Below are 14,948 nucleotides of genomic sequence, written 5' to 3'. Positions count from 1 at the left end.
TGGGCAGCAATAGTGCCATTATCAACGAGACCAAAAATATGTTGAATAGAAATTTTGACATGAAAGATATGGGTCTAGCTGATGTGATTCTCGGAATCAAGATTAAAAGGAATCCTGAGGGAATAGCTTTGACACAATCTCATTACATTGAGAAAGTGCTTAAAAAGTTTCACTCCTTTGACTGTGAGCCAGCTAAGACTCCATTGGAACCCAACGTGCATTTGAGTAAGCACACGGGTGAGCCTGTAGCTCAAGAAGAATATGCAAGGATCATAGGGAGTTTGATGTTTATCACAAACTGCAACCGACCAGATCTTGCGTGTACGGTGAATAAGCTGAGCCGATTTACGAGCAACCCAAGCAAGGAACATTGGAAAGCTCTGCGTAGGGTTTTGAGATACTTGAAGTATACTCTTAACTTTGAGCTGCAGTACACAAACTATCCCCAAGTACTTGAAGGGTACTGTGATGCAAATTGGATCTCTGATTCAAAAGACTCGTTTTCGACGAGCGGGTATGTGTTCACTGTGGGGGGTGGAGCTGTTTCGTGGAAGTCAACGAAGCAGACGTGTATAGCTCGATCCACCATGGAATCTGAGTTTATCGCTTTAGACAAAGCAGAGGAAGAAGCTGAGTGGCTTAGAAACTTCCTAGAAGATATTCCATGTTGGAAGAAGCCAGTGCCGACAGTAGTGATACACTGTGATAGCCAAGCAGCTATAGGGAGAGCACATAGTGGCTTATACAATGGTAAGTCTCGACACATTCGTCGGCGACATAATACCGTGAGGCAGTTGATCACAATGTTGGGACTACCGCAGCGGAAGACACGGAAATCAAACAGGTCCTAGAACGGATCTATTTAGGTGATTATGCATTCAACTCCAATTTCATGCAATATTCATAGATCTATAGATATAACATCAAATAAACACATAATCATGCAATTTGATGTAGATTCGATTGTTACCTCATTTTGATCCATCATAGGATCGAAGTTGCTAGCTGCACCACCCGGAGATCCTTGGTTTATCGACCGTGAATCTTCCAAACTATTCCCTAGTCCTTGGCTATTCATCCGTGTGGGCGGATCTTGAACAACCAAAATAGTCTTGAAGAGATCTAGGAAAACCCAATCACAAACTCAATATTGTCTTGATCTAATCCTATGAATTAGGATAGAACAAGAACAAAACAAAAACCCTAATTCTCCCACGTGCCAAGGCACGGAAACCGAGGCAAGGGGAGAGAGAGAACGCCGGCGGCGGCGGCTAGGGTTAGAAGGAGGAGTGTTGTCTTGTGATTGTATGCTAGGGTTTCCACATCTCATCACTATTTATAATGGACTTTGTTGGGCTAGGTTGGGGATCCATGGAATGACTTAAGTGTTGGGCTCACCCATTAGATAAATTGCTAATTAAATCAAATGACCCATGATTTAATATATTATCAATGGAATATTATTTTATTCCACTAAAGAATAATATTGCACTCCCACTTAAATCACCAAATTACAAATAACTTGGGTCCATTTTATTTTATAATATTTCCCGCGTTTAAGATTATCTTGATCCATCAATTTAATTCTTTTGTCTGCTATGTGACTAGAATTAAATTAATTCTCCAAAGAGTTTTTCTAGTTTGAAACTTTATTTATTATTCGTGGAATAAATTCCAACTGCGCAGATTTCTGAATAATAAATTCCTCTTTCAAACACCTCATTGGGGATCACCCTTTTAGGGATTTAATCATACCACACTGGGCACGCGAATTCTATGAAATAATATTCCAATACCTTCATGTTATTCAATTACTACTACCCAAGATATCATGAACTTGAGTTACGTACAAACTCTCACATATTGATAAGTCAAAGTGGCGTTTGATTGAATAAACAATATTGATATTAATATCATAGACTAGAAAATACTAAACTTTCTTGAAATATATTCTTTCAGTAGATAGCAATAAAGAATACATTTCGGATTAGATCCTTTCAGTGCTTTACCACACCGGTGTTACTAATCTCATCTTAGGTAAGAGAGAATTATCACAAACACCGCAACCGTTCCAATAGGTAGCCAAAGCCTATCTAGGTTGTGAATACGTTTTTCTTCTTACTAGATCTGGCCAAGTCCCCTACTGGAAAACTCATGAGGAGATTCATCGAACTTCCCTACTTGACCTTCTTAGTAAAAAGCCTTAGACTTGTTTATCATATTTCAATAATAAACCATTTATATTATATTATTTATTCTCATAAATAGGTAAACAAGTGGATGTGGCGTTTCTCGTATACATGCACAAGCTGACTGTACAAAGGCATGTACGCTCGAAGCATCTTTTGGTATACAAACCCCAACAATCTCCCACTTATACTCAAAGAATGCTTTCGAGTATACCAACCGCTTTATTGGCCTTGTGCTACACATTCACAACACATTTTCTCCCACTTATACTCAAAGCAGGCTTTGGCCACTATGTACTCAAAACTATAATTCTTTAAAAGAATCTACCAACATAGTTTGCTAGAGTACATAAAACGAAAATATACTTGTAATTTATAACCTTAATTCTTGCTAAGGAGCACGATTATTTGATCAAAATATTTCTAGGCCCTTTGATCCAGTGGAATAATTTTATGTGCCTTTCTCAAGCGCACTTATACATATTCCTCTATCAAAATCCACTATTTTGATCCTTCTGAATTTCTACTAATTAAAGTAGAACACTTATAGCAAATATAAAGTTTTAATCATGTCGAATATGATTCCCAAAACTTTAATTATATAATACCAACTTAACTTGGTATTAACCTTGCCATATAATTTGTGATGTAAATTTATGCATGAACATAATTACCTCATCACAATGACTAATTGGAAATTAGTCCTTATGACAAAATAAAACCGAATGATTGCATTCTTTGTTTTATAGTCATAAATTCCAAGAGTTCATTTATTTAACCATTTGTTGTGATCTTTAGAAATACTGTCTTTGGAAATCCAAAAGCAATTCTAATTTTAATAGCTAACTTGGAAATGTTATTAGAGTCTTAGAAAGTGTGCAATTCATCACTTCTTTCTTTCTAGGGTGTGAACCCTTTTAACTCTATCAAACATTACCTTAATTCCATTTATGAATATTCTATGAGACAAAATTTAGCTCCCACTTTTAAAAATAGAAAAATACTAGTCTCAATATTCTTTAAGGCTATTAAAACAATTTAAATAGTGCTTGGGGTTAAATTCATCCTAGTTTAATAAAATGAGCTATGAAGCTCTTATTAAACACTTAGAATTTAATCATTCATTTAAGAAAAGCTCCCACTATTTTAATTATCACTTTCACAACAAAATAAATAAAATAATAACTAATCAAATAGTCAACTCTAGGCTTGGAACATTAAAATAAATTTAATGTGCATACTATATTTACTATACAAGAATTTCTAGTATTTATAATAAATACTTATCTTGTTTCTAGTTGAATTTAATTTACTTGTCTTGTAATCAATTATTGTGATTATTTTTCTTACACCTTATTTGAACAAACGCGATCATAAGATCATTTTATTTTGTATTGAATCCATGTCGAACATTAATATTCTATTGACTCATCAACAAAATAATGGTTCAAAAGATTCAAGGATTAAAGAAACTTAATAATCAATATTTCTACAAGAAAACTTCATAATAATTGAATCAACAAATTTAATCACAAGTAAACATTTTGATATTAACCATGTTACATTTGATGTCATAAATAATTGGATAATCAAAACTTCATTTATCTAATAATGCAAGCATTATAAAATGACATCGATAATCCAAAAACACAATTGATAAACTAGGAATAAAATTCCATATCAATAATCCATATGATATCAAAACCAAACAATATCAAAAACTCTTAAAATTCAACAATGTAAATAAAGCAAAATAAGCTTGTCTGACTTGAACATGATCATCTCAAAAGTCCACCCCTTCTGTTCATCTTAGTTTGAGCAGCCACAAGCTTGTTATAAAGCTCCAAAAATGAAAACCTTTTGTCGCTAAACAAAATTTCATCTCTGACTTCATTAAAGCTATCTGGAAGCCCATCAAGGATCATTATCTGTTGGGTTTCTGGGTCAATTTTCCCCCCGACAAGTGAAGTTTATTGAAGTAGCCAAGCATGACTAGGGCGTACACCCCCACGTCTTGGCTCTCTTCAAACACATCATTCCTTAAATGCTTCATGGCGATACCAGCTCGTATCTTAGAGGACTTTTCTTCAAACCACGTGGGCTTGTTGACCAACGGCCTTTTGGGATCGTCAAACCTCTCAAGGGCATTGCCAACACTGGCTAAAACGAAGCCCTTGAGATGACATTCCGCGGTATGCCACTGATCACGAAACTCCTTGTCCTCTCCTTGGAGATGGTATGTGGGCGGACGATTCTTGCTGAGAATCAACCTCAAGTCATTGATCAAACGATCAACATCAAGCTTACTTTTCCATTCCTTAAACAATTCAGAGTCACGCTTCCTTGAACTAAGTATGGCATAGTAAATATCCCAAGTATCAATCATCTTTCGTTCAAGCTGAGAATAAATACCAACAATATAAACATGTAAAATTTCAAGGAATTGCAAATAACCACAAAACAATTCATCAATTTTACATCCACAAAAATCAAGCACAAACGTTCTTCTACGAGGAAGCCGAGTCTTATTCATGCAAGAAATTCATTATTTTTACTGGCCACAATGTCGACAGATAGTCCAGAGACCATAAGAATGGCATGGCTGACTAACACTGCTAAAGCGTATAACCATAAAATTAAGCACTAAGGATTCTTTACTTGTGCGTGAACTCCTCTAAAGAAAGGTCGAACCGGACAAGCACCTCCTCCTATAGCTCCCTCTAAGCATTATTAAAATACAATCCTTATAATTTCGCAGCAATATTGCTCCGGTAAAGACCAGTCGCGATATTACTGAAAAACTAATTTTACGATTTTAATAACCTTTATCTAGAGAAGTCCAAACTTACGAACTGGTAATGTTCCTCCCATAAAGACAGGCCGGTCACTACTTCGCACTAAGACCAATTTTATGGAGGCCATATACAAACGTGTTGTAATTATCGCTTCATATTTTCTTGTTGGTGGTTTTAATAGTTTAATTATCACTTAAGCAGATAAGGCAGGTATCCACATTCAAAGAATAATTAAACATGTACTAGCTATGCATGCAATGCAATAAGTACATAGCTGATGCACGAGTTAAACTAGATTTTAACAAATAAAATCATAACTCAAATTAAATATCCATCATTCATCAATAAAACATGTAAACACATTTACAAAAGGTTCACATAAACATAATGACGAAACTTGATCATTTAATTAAGCATCTAAAATAAATAGATAGAATTAAAATTCCATCTTCACATAAACAAGATTATCTAGACATTAAGTCCAATCTTAAACAATCATACATTATTAGTTAAAATAACGTATCTTGATTATTAGAATTACCTTTTAATACTATTAGGATTTACTTAGATAGAATTAATCCATCCTTATCCTAAAATTAATGTCTAGGTGTATATCATAAAAGGTTAGCTAAGTCTCAATTTAAAATGCCCACTTGGATACATAAATCCGCATTTATCCAATTAAGACTAAATCCATTTAAAACGCACCAATTAAATTCGAGAATTAAAATTCTCTTAGCTTTCATAAAATTACATGACAAGAAGAATCTTATTACATCTTTAATTCAAAATGATGTTTTCTAGATGAAATAAAATTCACCTTCATCAAAATTAAAGACAAAATCCAACTCAATAAATAATTAAGGATTAATAGCAAAATTAATGCTCTATGAATTTTCATACCTTTAAATCACATTTGATGTTATCTAGATGAAACAAATTCACCTTCGTCAAAATTAAAGATAAAATTCAAATTAAACTAGGAATTGAATTCCAATTAAAATCCAATTAATCATTTAATACTTTAATAATTTAGGATTTAAGTAGCATGTTAATGCCAAATGAATTTTTCACTTCTTTAATTAAACCGATGTTATCTAGATGAAATAAAATTCACCTACATCATATTAAAGACAAAATTCAAACTAGGAATAGGATTCCAATTAAAATCCATCCAATTATTATACATGTAATTTTCGAAAATTTTAGAGGTTTAAAACAATTGAAAAACTCATGTCTTTTCCTTAGGTATATATCTAGAAAATAATTCCATAACACACCAAATAAAATATAGACAATTTTCAATTAAACCTTAAAATTAAAACATGAAAGCATATCAAGAGAATATTCTTTAAAAATCCATCCAATTAAGGAAAAGCCAAAAAATTAGATCAATCAAATATTGAATTTCCTTATGTTAATTATCATGATATTATCTAGATGGAAAGAATCCATCAAAATCAACTAATTAACAATTTAAATCAATTTATTTGACCTAATTATTCCAATTGGCAAAAATTAAAGAAAACAATTATTCTCTTTTAAATTAGAATCTTGATTTAATTACAAAATCATTCTAATTTCCACAAGATATTTTAATTATTCTAGGTTTAGGATTTTAAACCACAATTATAAATAGCTTGCGTGTTAAGAAACGAAATGAAAACAAAACGACGAGACGACAAAAGACAAGCCAAAACCCTAATTAGGGTTTGGGCCACCACGGGCCTCGCGGCAGCCGCTGCTGCCGCGCCCGATCTCCGCCGCCTCACGAGGCTGCTGGCGCTGCTCCCACTGCAGCGCCGCCGCTGCTGCCCTCACTCCAGCGCCGCCAGTGCAGCCCTTACTTCCACATCCGCCGGCAGTCGCTCCCACTCAATCGGAGCTGTTCTCCGCCGCTGTTTCCTCGAAGACCTTGCTGCCATAGCTGGATCAACATAGATCCACGGCTGCTGTCTCCTCCAGCAGCAACTGCTGCCTTCACTTGCGAGGGAGCCTTCGTTTAGCCGCTGTCCGAAGAGGAAAGCTTCTCCGCCGTCGCCCTCCGTCGCCTGGAACACCGCGGCTGCTGCCCCAACCGAAGTCAAGGCTGCCACTGTCCAACGGAGCTGCTCGCTGCTGTCCACGACCGGAGAAGAGGCTGCTGTCCGGAGAAGTGGCTGCTTTGAATGCAGCGCTGCTGTCTGATGAGGACAGCCCCTCCGCCGTCGCCAGTCGACGCAGCGACTGATCGGATCTGCAACCGCAAGGGCTGCCCGAAGACGACGAAATCGCCGCTGCCTCTTGGCCACCGCCGCTGCCTCGCTCAGCCGGATCTGGATCGACGATCCCCGAATGAGCAAGATCCGCAGCCCGGTGATCGAACACACCTAGGGTTTACCCCTTGTATTCCTTTGTTCGTTTTCAATTTTAATTAACTTGATTTATCGCGGTCGCTTCGCTTGACCGCGATCTTAAATCTTAATTAATCGTTTCTTAATTTGTAACAATCTTTTATGTTCATATCAAATATGCATATTTAAATACCTAGCATTTAGCAATTTAAATTATTCTTGCATATTAAGAACATAAAACTATAGATCTATAAATACTTGCTTAGATCTAGAATATTCTTGTGAAAAACTTGAATAAAATCCAAGATTCATAATATTCTTTCATCGATCCAAGTATTCAATCATGGACCACTTTATTTCTTGATTCAAAAACATATATTCACTTAAACACATACATATATGTAATTACAAACATATAATCTAGTACATATTACTTAGAATATATAGATCTAATGATGTTCATCATAGATCTAGAATATTTTTGTGAAAAACTTGAATAAAATCCAAGATTCATAATATTCTTTCATCGATCTAGAACATCATATCATAGATCCAAAATTAAAATCAAGAAAAACATAGATCCAAGACATATTGCATTATTTTCGAAAATCCCAAGTTTTAACACTATAATTTTCGAAAAATTCAATTAATCAAATACATAATCAGAGCCTAAAAATTGGCTCTGATACCAGTTGTTGGGACTACCGCAGCGGAAGACACGGAAATCAAACAGGTCCTAGAACGGATCTATTTAGGTGATTATGCATTCAACTCCAATTTCATGCAATATTCACAGATCTATAGATATAACATCAAATAAACACATAATCATGCAATTTGATGTAGATTCGATTGTTACCTCATTTTGATCCATCATAGGATCGAAGTTGCTAGCTGCACCACCCGGAGATCCTTGGTTTATCGACCGTGAATCTTCCAAACTATTCCCTAGTCCTTGGCTATTCATCCGTGTGGGCGGATCTTGAACAACCAAAATAGTCTTGAAGAGATCTAGGAAAACCCAATCACAAACTCAATATTGTCTTGATCTAATCCTATGAATTAGGATAGAACAAGAACAAAACAAAAACCCTAATTCTCCCACGTGCCAAGGCACGGAAACCGAGGCAAGGGGAGAGAGAGAACGCCGGCGGCGGCGGCTAGGGTTAGAAGGAGGAGTGTTGTCTTGTGATTGTATGCTAGGGTTTCCACATCTCATCACTATTTATAATGGACTTTGTTGGGCTAGGTTGGGGATCCATGGAATGACTTAAGTGTTGGGCTCACCCATTAGATAAATTGCTAATTAAATCAAATGACCCATGATTTAATATATTATCAATGGAATATTATTTTATTCCACTAAAGAATAATATTGCACTCCCACTTAAATCACCAAATTACAAATAACTTGGGTCCATTTTATTTTATAATATTTCCCGCGTTTAAGATTATCTTGATCCATCAATTTAATTCTTTTGTCTGCTATGTGACTAGAATTAAATTAATTCTCCAAAGAGTTTTTCTAGTTTGAAACTTTATTTATTATTCGTGGAATAAATTCCAACTGCGCAGATTTCTGAATAATAAATTCCTCTTTCAAACACCTCATTGGGGATCACCCTTTTAGGGATTTAATCATACCACACTGGGCACGCGAATTCTATGAAATAATATTCCAATACCTTCATGTTATTCAATTACTACTACCCAAGATATCATGAACTTGAGTTACGTACAAACTCTCACATATTGATAAGTCAAAGTGGCGTTTGATTGAATAAACAATATTGATATTAATATCATAGACTAGAAAATACTAAACTTTCTTGAAATATATTCTTTCAGTAGATAGCAATAAAGAATACATTTCGGATTAGATCCTTTCAGTGCTTTACCACACCGGTGTTACTAATCTCATCTTAGGTAAGAGAGAATTATCACAAACACCGCAACCGTTCCAATAGGTAGCCAAAGCCTATCTAGGTTGTGAATACGTTTTTCTTCTTACTAGATCTGGCCAAGTCCCCTACTGGAAAACTCATGAGGAGATTCATCGAACTTCCCTACTTGACCTTCTTAGTAAAAAGCCTTAGACTTGTTTATCATATTTCAATAATAAACCATTTATATTATATTATTTATTCTCATAAATAGGTAAACAAGTGGATGTGGCGTTTCTCGTATACATGCACAAGCTGACTGTACAAAGGCATGTACGCTCGAAGCATCTTTTAGTATACAAACCCCAACACACAAGTGGTGTTATCGCAGTTGACTATGTAAGGTCAGTGGATAACTTAGCGGATCCGTTAACGAAAAGTTTAAACCGTGATCAAATGCATAAATTGCTAAAAGAAATGGGACTGAAAACCACATTTTAAAAGATGATTATAGTGGTAACCCAACCATACGATTGGAGATCCCATGGGCTTGGTTCAATGGGAAAACAAAGCTATATGACTCTAGTTGTAACACTCGGAAGATATTTTATCTTCCGAGTGTTACAACTAACCCAACCATACGATTGGAGATCCCATGGGCTTGGTTCAATGGGAAAACAAAGCTATATGACTCTAGTTGTAACACTCGGAAGATATTTTATCTTCGCCCATTCTTTTGAAAGCATTGAGTGTTGTAACCTGCATGTGGTAAGAGGCTAAGTTTTGACTTTTAATGATTCTTAGAAGCCTCGAGGAGGTGGGTATTGCAGGATACCTGGAAAAGAATCACCTATGTAAGTGAAGAAGTGTGGGCCGCTTCAACGTGTGAATCACTTATGAATCCAAAGTGGTGTTCCATGGCCAGTAAAGGACACAAACGTGAGAACTGATGAGTTTGTAAATAGTATTGTGTCAATATTATTGTCTCGGTATACACCAAGGAGGAATGGTTCAAGGCATCACGTCCACCAGGCCGCCGGTATGCCCGATAGTGTTGACTATGGAAAGTTCAAAGCCCCAAGCTACTATTCCAAATGCAATATTGTTTCCCGGGGATTGAGCGAAAAGTCTGCATGCACGCATACACGTCTTGTGTTGGTTTGAGCTGACAGTGCTCTAACCAATGTGGGGGTTTGTTGGAAATGTGAGAATTTGGAAGGTTTTCAAACCTTTCATTTTCTAAAGTCTTTTGGCTTTTCAAGTTAAGGTAACCCCCAAGTGGTTTATGAGGATCCTTAATGCCGAGACTTTTGGAGTGGTCTCTCATATCCTATAAATAGGCGGGTTTGAGAGATGAGAAGAACACCAACAGAAATCATTCTCTCTTTCTCTAGCTCTCTACATCATAGTGTGCATTGATAGGAGCATTGCATAGCTCGATTCTCGGAACTCCATCAAGTTCGCCGGTGCCTAGCGGGTTTGAGGTGCTTCTACACGCTAGGAGGAAATCGTTTTATCTTTGGGGGCAATACGCCATTCCGTGAGCACTAGCCGGGGCGTAATTTGTCTTGCGGAAAGAGGGCTTCCCTCGACTCGACTTATAGTGCGGTTTGTTTTATTATTTCCGTTGTAATTTTCATTCCATTTATTGTTATTATCTTCCTTCGATTGTAATAGTTAGAGTACCGCCTGTAACGGCTTGGGAATTTTATCCCGTTATTTCTAACAATTGTCACATCTTTAACTAAATTCAATGAACATGTGTAACCACACATTTAACGTTGGCACACCATATAATCACTATATCACATGCATAACCATCCGAAATATTATCGACATAGTATTATCTCCATCCTTAAAATATTGTCTCAGTTCGTCGTTTCGACATGTCTATGTTTTAAAGTTTCATTTATTTTTTTTCTATATTGAGTAAGTAATATGAATCTCACATTTACTAAGGCCCTTCTTGGTATGATGAAATATGATAAGGGCGGGGATGAAATGGAGATAGCTTCGACAGATAATTGGACGGTAAGAATAATACTCTACATGTCCCTTAAATTGTGTCACATTTTGACTGGACACAGATTTTAAAATGTAATGGAAAGTGAATTGAAAAGGTTAGTGAAATGTAGGTCCTACTTTTAAATATTAATTTTATATTCGCCTCCGTCCCACGTTACTTGAGTCACTTCTCTTAATTACTTTATCTCCACTTTAACTAGTATTTATTATTATTTTTACAAAACGAGTGCGAAAAAGAAGTGACTCAAGTAACGTGGGACGACTTTATCTCCACTTTAACTAGTATTTATTATTATTTTTACAAAACGAGTGCGAAAAAGAAATGACTCAAATAACGTGGGACGGAGGAAGTAATAAAATGTGAATTAAAATGAGTTAATAGAATGTGAGATCCACTACCAAAAATGGTAAAAAAAATAAAATATAACAAATTTTGTGAGAACAAACAAAAATGAAAATACGTGATAAATTTCCATGGAAGGTAGGAGTACATTATTTAATTCCAATAATATATGACTTATAATTGGACGGTAGGAGTAATAGTACTACTTTAATTCCCATGCATGTTCATTTCAATACATGCTACAAGCAAAATAAAGAGCACTACATAACCACATTGTTTCCCAAAGAAAGAAAAAAGAGGGAAGCAAAGTTCAAATCAAGTTGAAATATGGCCTGGATTTGGCTTGTTTTATCACTGATTGTGTTCGTCTATTTCCTCCGGCACCAATTCGGGCCGAAAAACAAGAAGAGGCTGCCTCCCGGCCCGAAAGGCCTTCCAATATTAGGCCATCTCCACCTCATGGGGAAGAATCCTCACCATGATTTGCACCACCTGGCCCGAAAACACGGCCCGATCATGGGCTTACGCTTCGGCTTCGTTCCAACCGTCGTCGTGTCGTCTCCCGCTGCAGCCGAGCTCGTCCTCAAGACTCACGACCTCATCTTTGCTAGCAGGCCTCCCATCGAGGCCGGCGTATACATAGCCTACGAGCAGAGAGACATCGCTTTCGGGCCGTACGGCCCGTTCTGGCGCGACATGCGGAAACTCTGCACCTTGAAGCTGCTGAGCAATCAGAAGATCAGCCAGTTCCAGCCCATGAGGCGGGCCGAGCTCGGGCTGCTCGTTGCTTCCCTCGTACGTGCTGCTGAGAGGCGGGAAGCCGTGGATCTCAGCGCCCGGGTTTCTGCTCTCAGCGGCGACATGAATTTCTTGATGATATTTGGGAAGAAATATTCAACCATGGAGGAGATAGGGTTCAAAGATGTGATTAGGGAAACAATGGAGATTTTTGGAAAATTCAATCTAGCTGACTATTTTCCATACATTGGCATGCTTAATCTTCAGGGATTACATGGCAAGATGAAGAGACTGAGCAACATTTTTGATGGGGTTTTGGAAGAAATAATCGATGATCACGTGAAGATGAAGAGGCACGACGAGCAGACTGCGGACATTGTTGATACAATGATGGAGATTATGGAATCCGGACAAGCAGGATTCGACTTCGACCGTCGCCATGTCAAGGCGGTTCTTTACGTAATAATGTTACCGTTTTCTAAAAATTATGAAGTTTGGTCTAATTCTATTATATTGAGAAATTGAATTTAATTTCTTTTTTTTACAAGGATATGATCGTAGGAGGGATGGATACCTCATCAACGACACTTGACTGGGCAATGTCGGAACTGATGAAACATCCAGCAGTAATGAAGAAACTCCAGGAAGAACTGGAATCAGTGGTGGGATTGGATCAAATGGTTGAAGAATCACATCTCGAAAAACTCAAATACTTGGACTGCGTGGTTAAGGAAGCCATGCGTCTCCATCCCGTGGGCCCCCTCCTAATTCCTCACGAATCCATGGAGGATTGTGAGGTTGGAGGGTTCCACGTGCCTAAAAAGGCAAGAGTCATCGTGAACGTGTGGGCTATCGGGAGGGATCCCGACGTTTGGGCTGACCCTGACTCTTTTGCACCAGAGAGGTTCATTGGTAGCGAGATAGACCTGAGAGGCCACCATTTTGAACTGCTACCATTTGGTGCGGGTAGGCGGGGCTGCCCCGGGATGCAATTAGGGCTGACGGTGGTGAAATTGGTGCTTGCGTAGTTGGTGCATTGCTTTGATTGGGAGCTTCTAGATGGGATGAAAGCAAGTGAAGTGGACATGACTGAGAATTTTGGTGTCGTTACTTCTAGAGCTATACCTCTTGTGGCTGTGCCCTCTTGTCGTTTGCATAAATATTGAATTAGTTTGGTGTTATTATTGCTACTTATATATGGCACGTGGGATAAAATAAAACACTAACTAGAAATTTATAAATGAGAAATTGGTCTCTGAAACCATGAATTTGCCTAAAATTTGGTATTTCCCATGAACTTTGAAATTGGTATATAATATCACAAACTTTGCATTTTGTTTGGTATTTCCCACGGCATGTCTATTACTATATTTGACTAACTTACGAGGCTTTTTCATCATACTTCACACAATTAAATCAACGTGATTTTCAACGTAACTTTTTATCCTACATGTTATGAACTTAAAAAGTGGTTCAAAATATTATAAAATATATCACGGTTGCCTACGTTAAATAAGATTTTGATGAAAATATCTTATTTGAGTAAGTTTGGGAAATACCAAACAAAATACAAAGTTTGTGATATTATATACCAATTTCAAAGTTTATGGGAAATACCAAATTTTAGGTAAAGTTCATGATTTTAGATACCAATTTCCCTTTATAAATATGATTATTTTGATGGTTTTATTTTCCAATTTCTTACAAACATTGGTCATCATCTTGTCGTTCATTTCATTTCATAAAGAAGTAGCATATGCTTCCCTCCAACGCTAACTAGTTGTCATACCGAGACGCCGCCTTTAACGTGTCCCGCCCTTCGTGCATGAACGACGAGAAGTGAGTCTTCTCGTAAGTTTCTATTACCTTGAGATTGGCTTTTGCTGTCGAACTTGCGTCATAATTGTGTCGGGTGGGGTTTGTGTTTACACATCTAGCCTCTATCTAGTTCAATTCTAATTTTTATAGTTTTTCTTTGAATTAATTTTTTTTTTTATAATAACGCAAACACAAAAATGTGTTGTCCCTTTCAAAATTAAGTCTTTGGTCAGCCTTATGGATATTTGTTAATTATTGGAGTACTCTAAGGCCATTTTTGGCTTGAACACCTTTTTTTTATGGTTAAATGAACATAAATTTAAAGGCCGCGTCACGGAAGATTCGAATCCGAGACTTTTGGCTCAGGCATTATTTGGCCAACTCACACACCACCTTTTTTTTGTGAACATTTTGTGCGGGAAGGGTTTCAAATGAGGTTCTTAGGTGAGCCCCTCAATATTGTCCCTCCTATCTATGAGGTTCTTAGGTGAGCCCCTCAATATTGTCCCTCCTATGTTGACAATGTGTCATTAAATTCTCTCTCTGTCATCTTAATTTTGTTTCTAAAAATATCTTTGATTTGATGTAAAATAAGAAAAATAAATAAATAAATACGTTATGCTATTTAAAGTTGCAGACACGGTTCTAAATTTTAATTCGTTTCCAACACAAAGCCACATGCACACTAAACTTTTAAAAACCTCAAATTGTTACAAGTTTGTGGAAAGTTACACTAAAATAATTTATGTGGCCACACTACTACACAAATTAGAGTTTTAAAAAATTGGAAGAAAATTAGAATTTTGCAGTGTTGAAATGTCATT

The 14,948-nt window shown here is 36.8% G+C and overlaps 1 protein-coding gene across 1 annotated transcript; it reads left to right on the top strand.

Annotated features, from left to right (window-relative positions):
• Window positions 1–11,874: 11,874 nt before the first annotated feature.
• LOC148930257 (cytochrome P450 71AU50-like) lies at window positions 11,875–13,429 on the top strand. The gene is made up of 2 exons (XM_089069377.1): window positions 11,875–12,765; window positions 12,855–13,429. The coding sequence occupies exons 1-2, from the start codon at window positions 11,896–11,898 to the stop codon at window positions 13,332–13,334; spliced, it is 1,350 nt and encodes a 449-aa protein (XP_088925503.1). The 5' UTR covers window positions 11,875–11,895; the 3' UTR covers window positions 13,335–13,429.
• The last annotated feature ends 1,519 nt before the right edge of the window (window positions 13,430–14,948 follow it).

This window comes from Salvia hispanica, chromosome 3 (genome assembly GCF_029641045.1).
Source record: "Salvia hispanica isolate PSC_SH4W2 chromosome 3, Shi_PSC_v1, whole genome shotgun sequence".
NCBI classification, from domain to species: Eukaryota; Viridiplantae; Streptophyta; class Magnoliopsida; order Lamiales; family Lamiaceae; genus Salvia; species Salvia hispanica.
This window is presented reverse-complemented; position numbering and strand designations above follow the sequence as displayed.

Coding starts and splice junctions, on each gene's coding strand:
- LOC148930257 (XM_089069377.1), top strand. CDS start 11,896: ATGGCCTGGATTTGGCTTGTTTTATCACTGATTGTGTTCGTCTATTTC. Junction 12,766..12,854: donor ATGTCAAGGCGGTTCTTTAC/GTAATAATGTTA, acceptor TTTTTTTACAAG/GATATGATCGTAGGAGGGAT.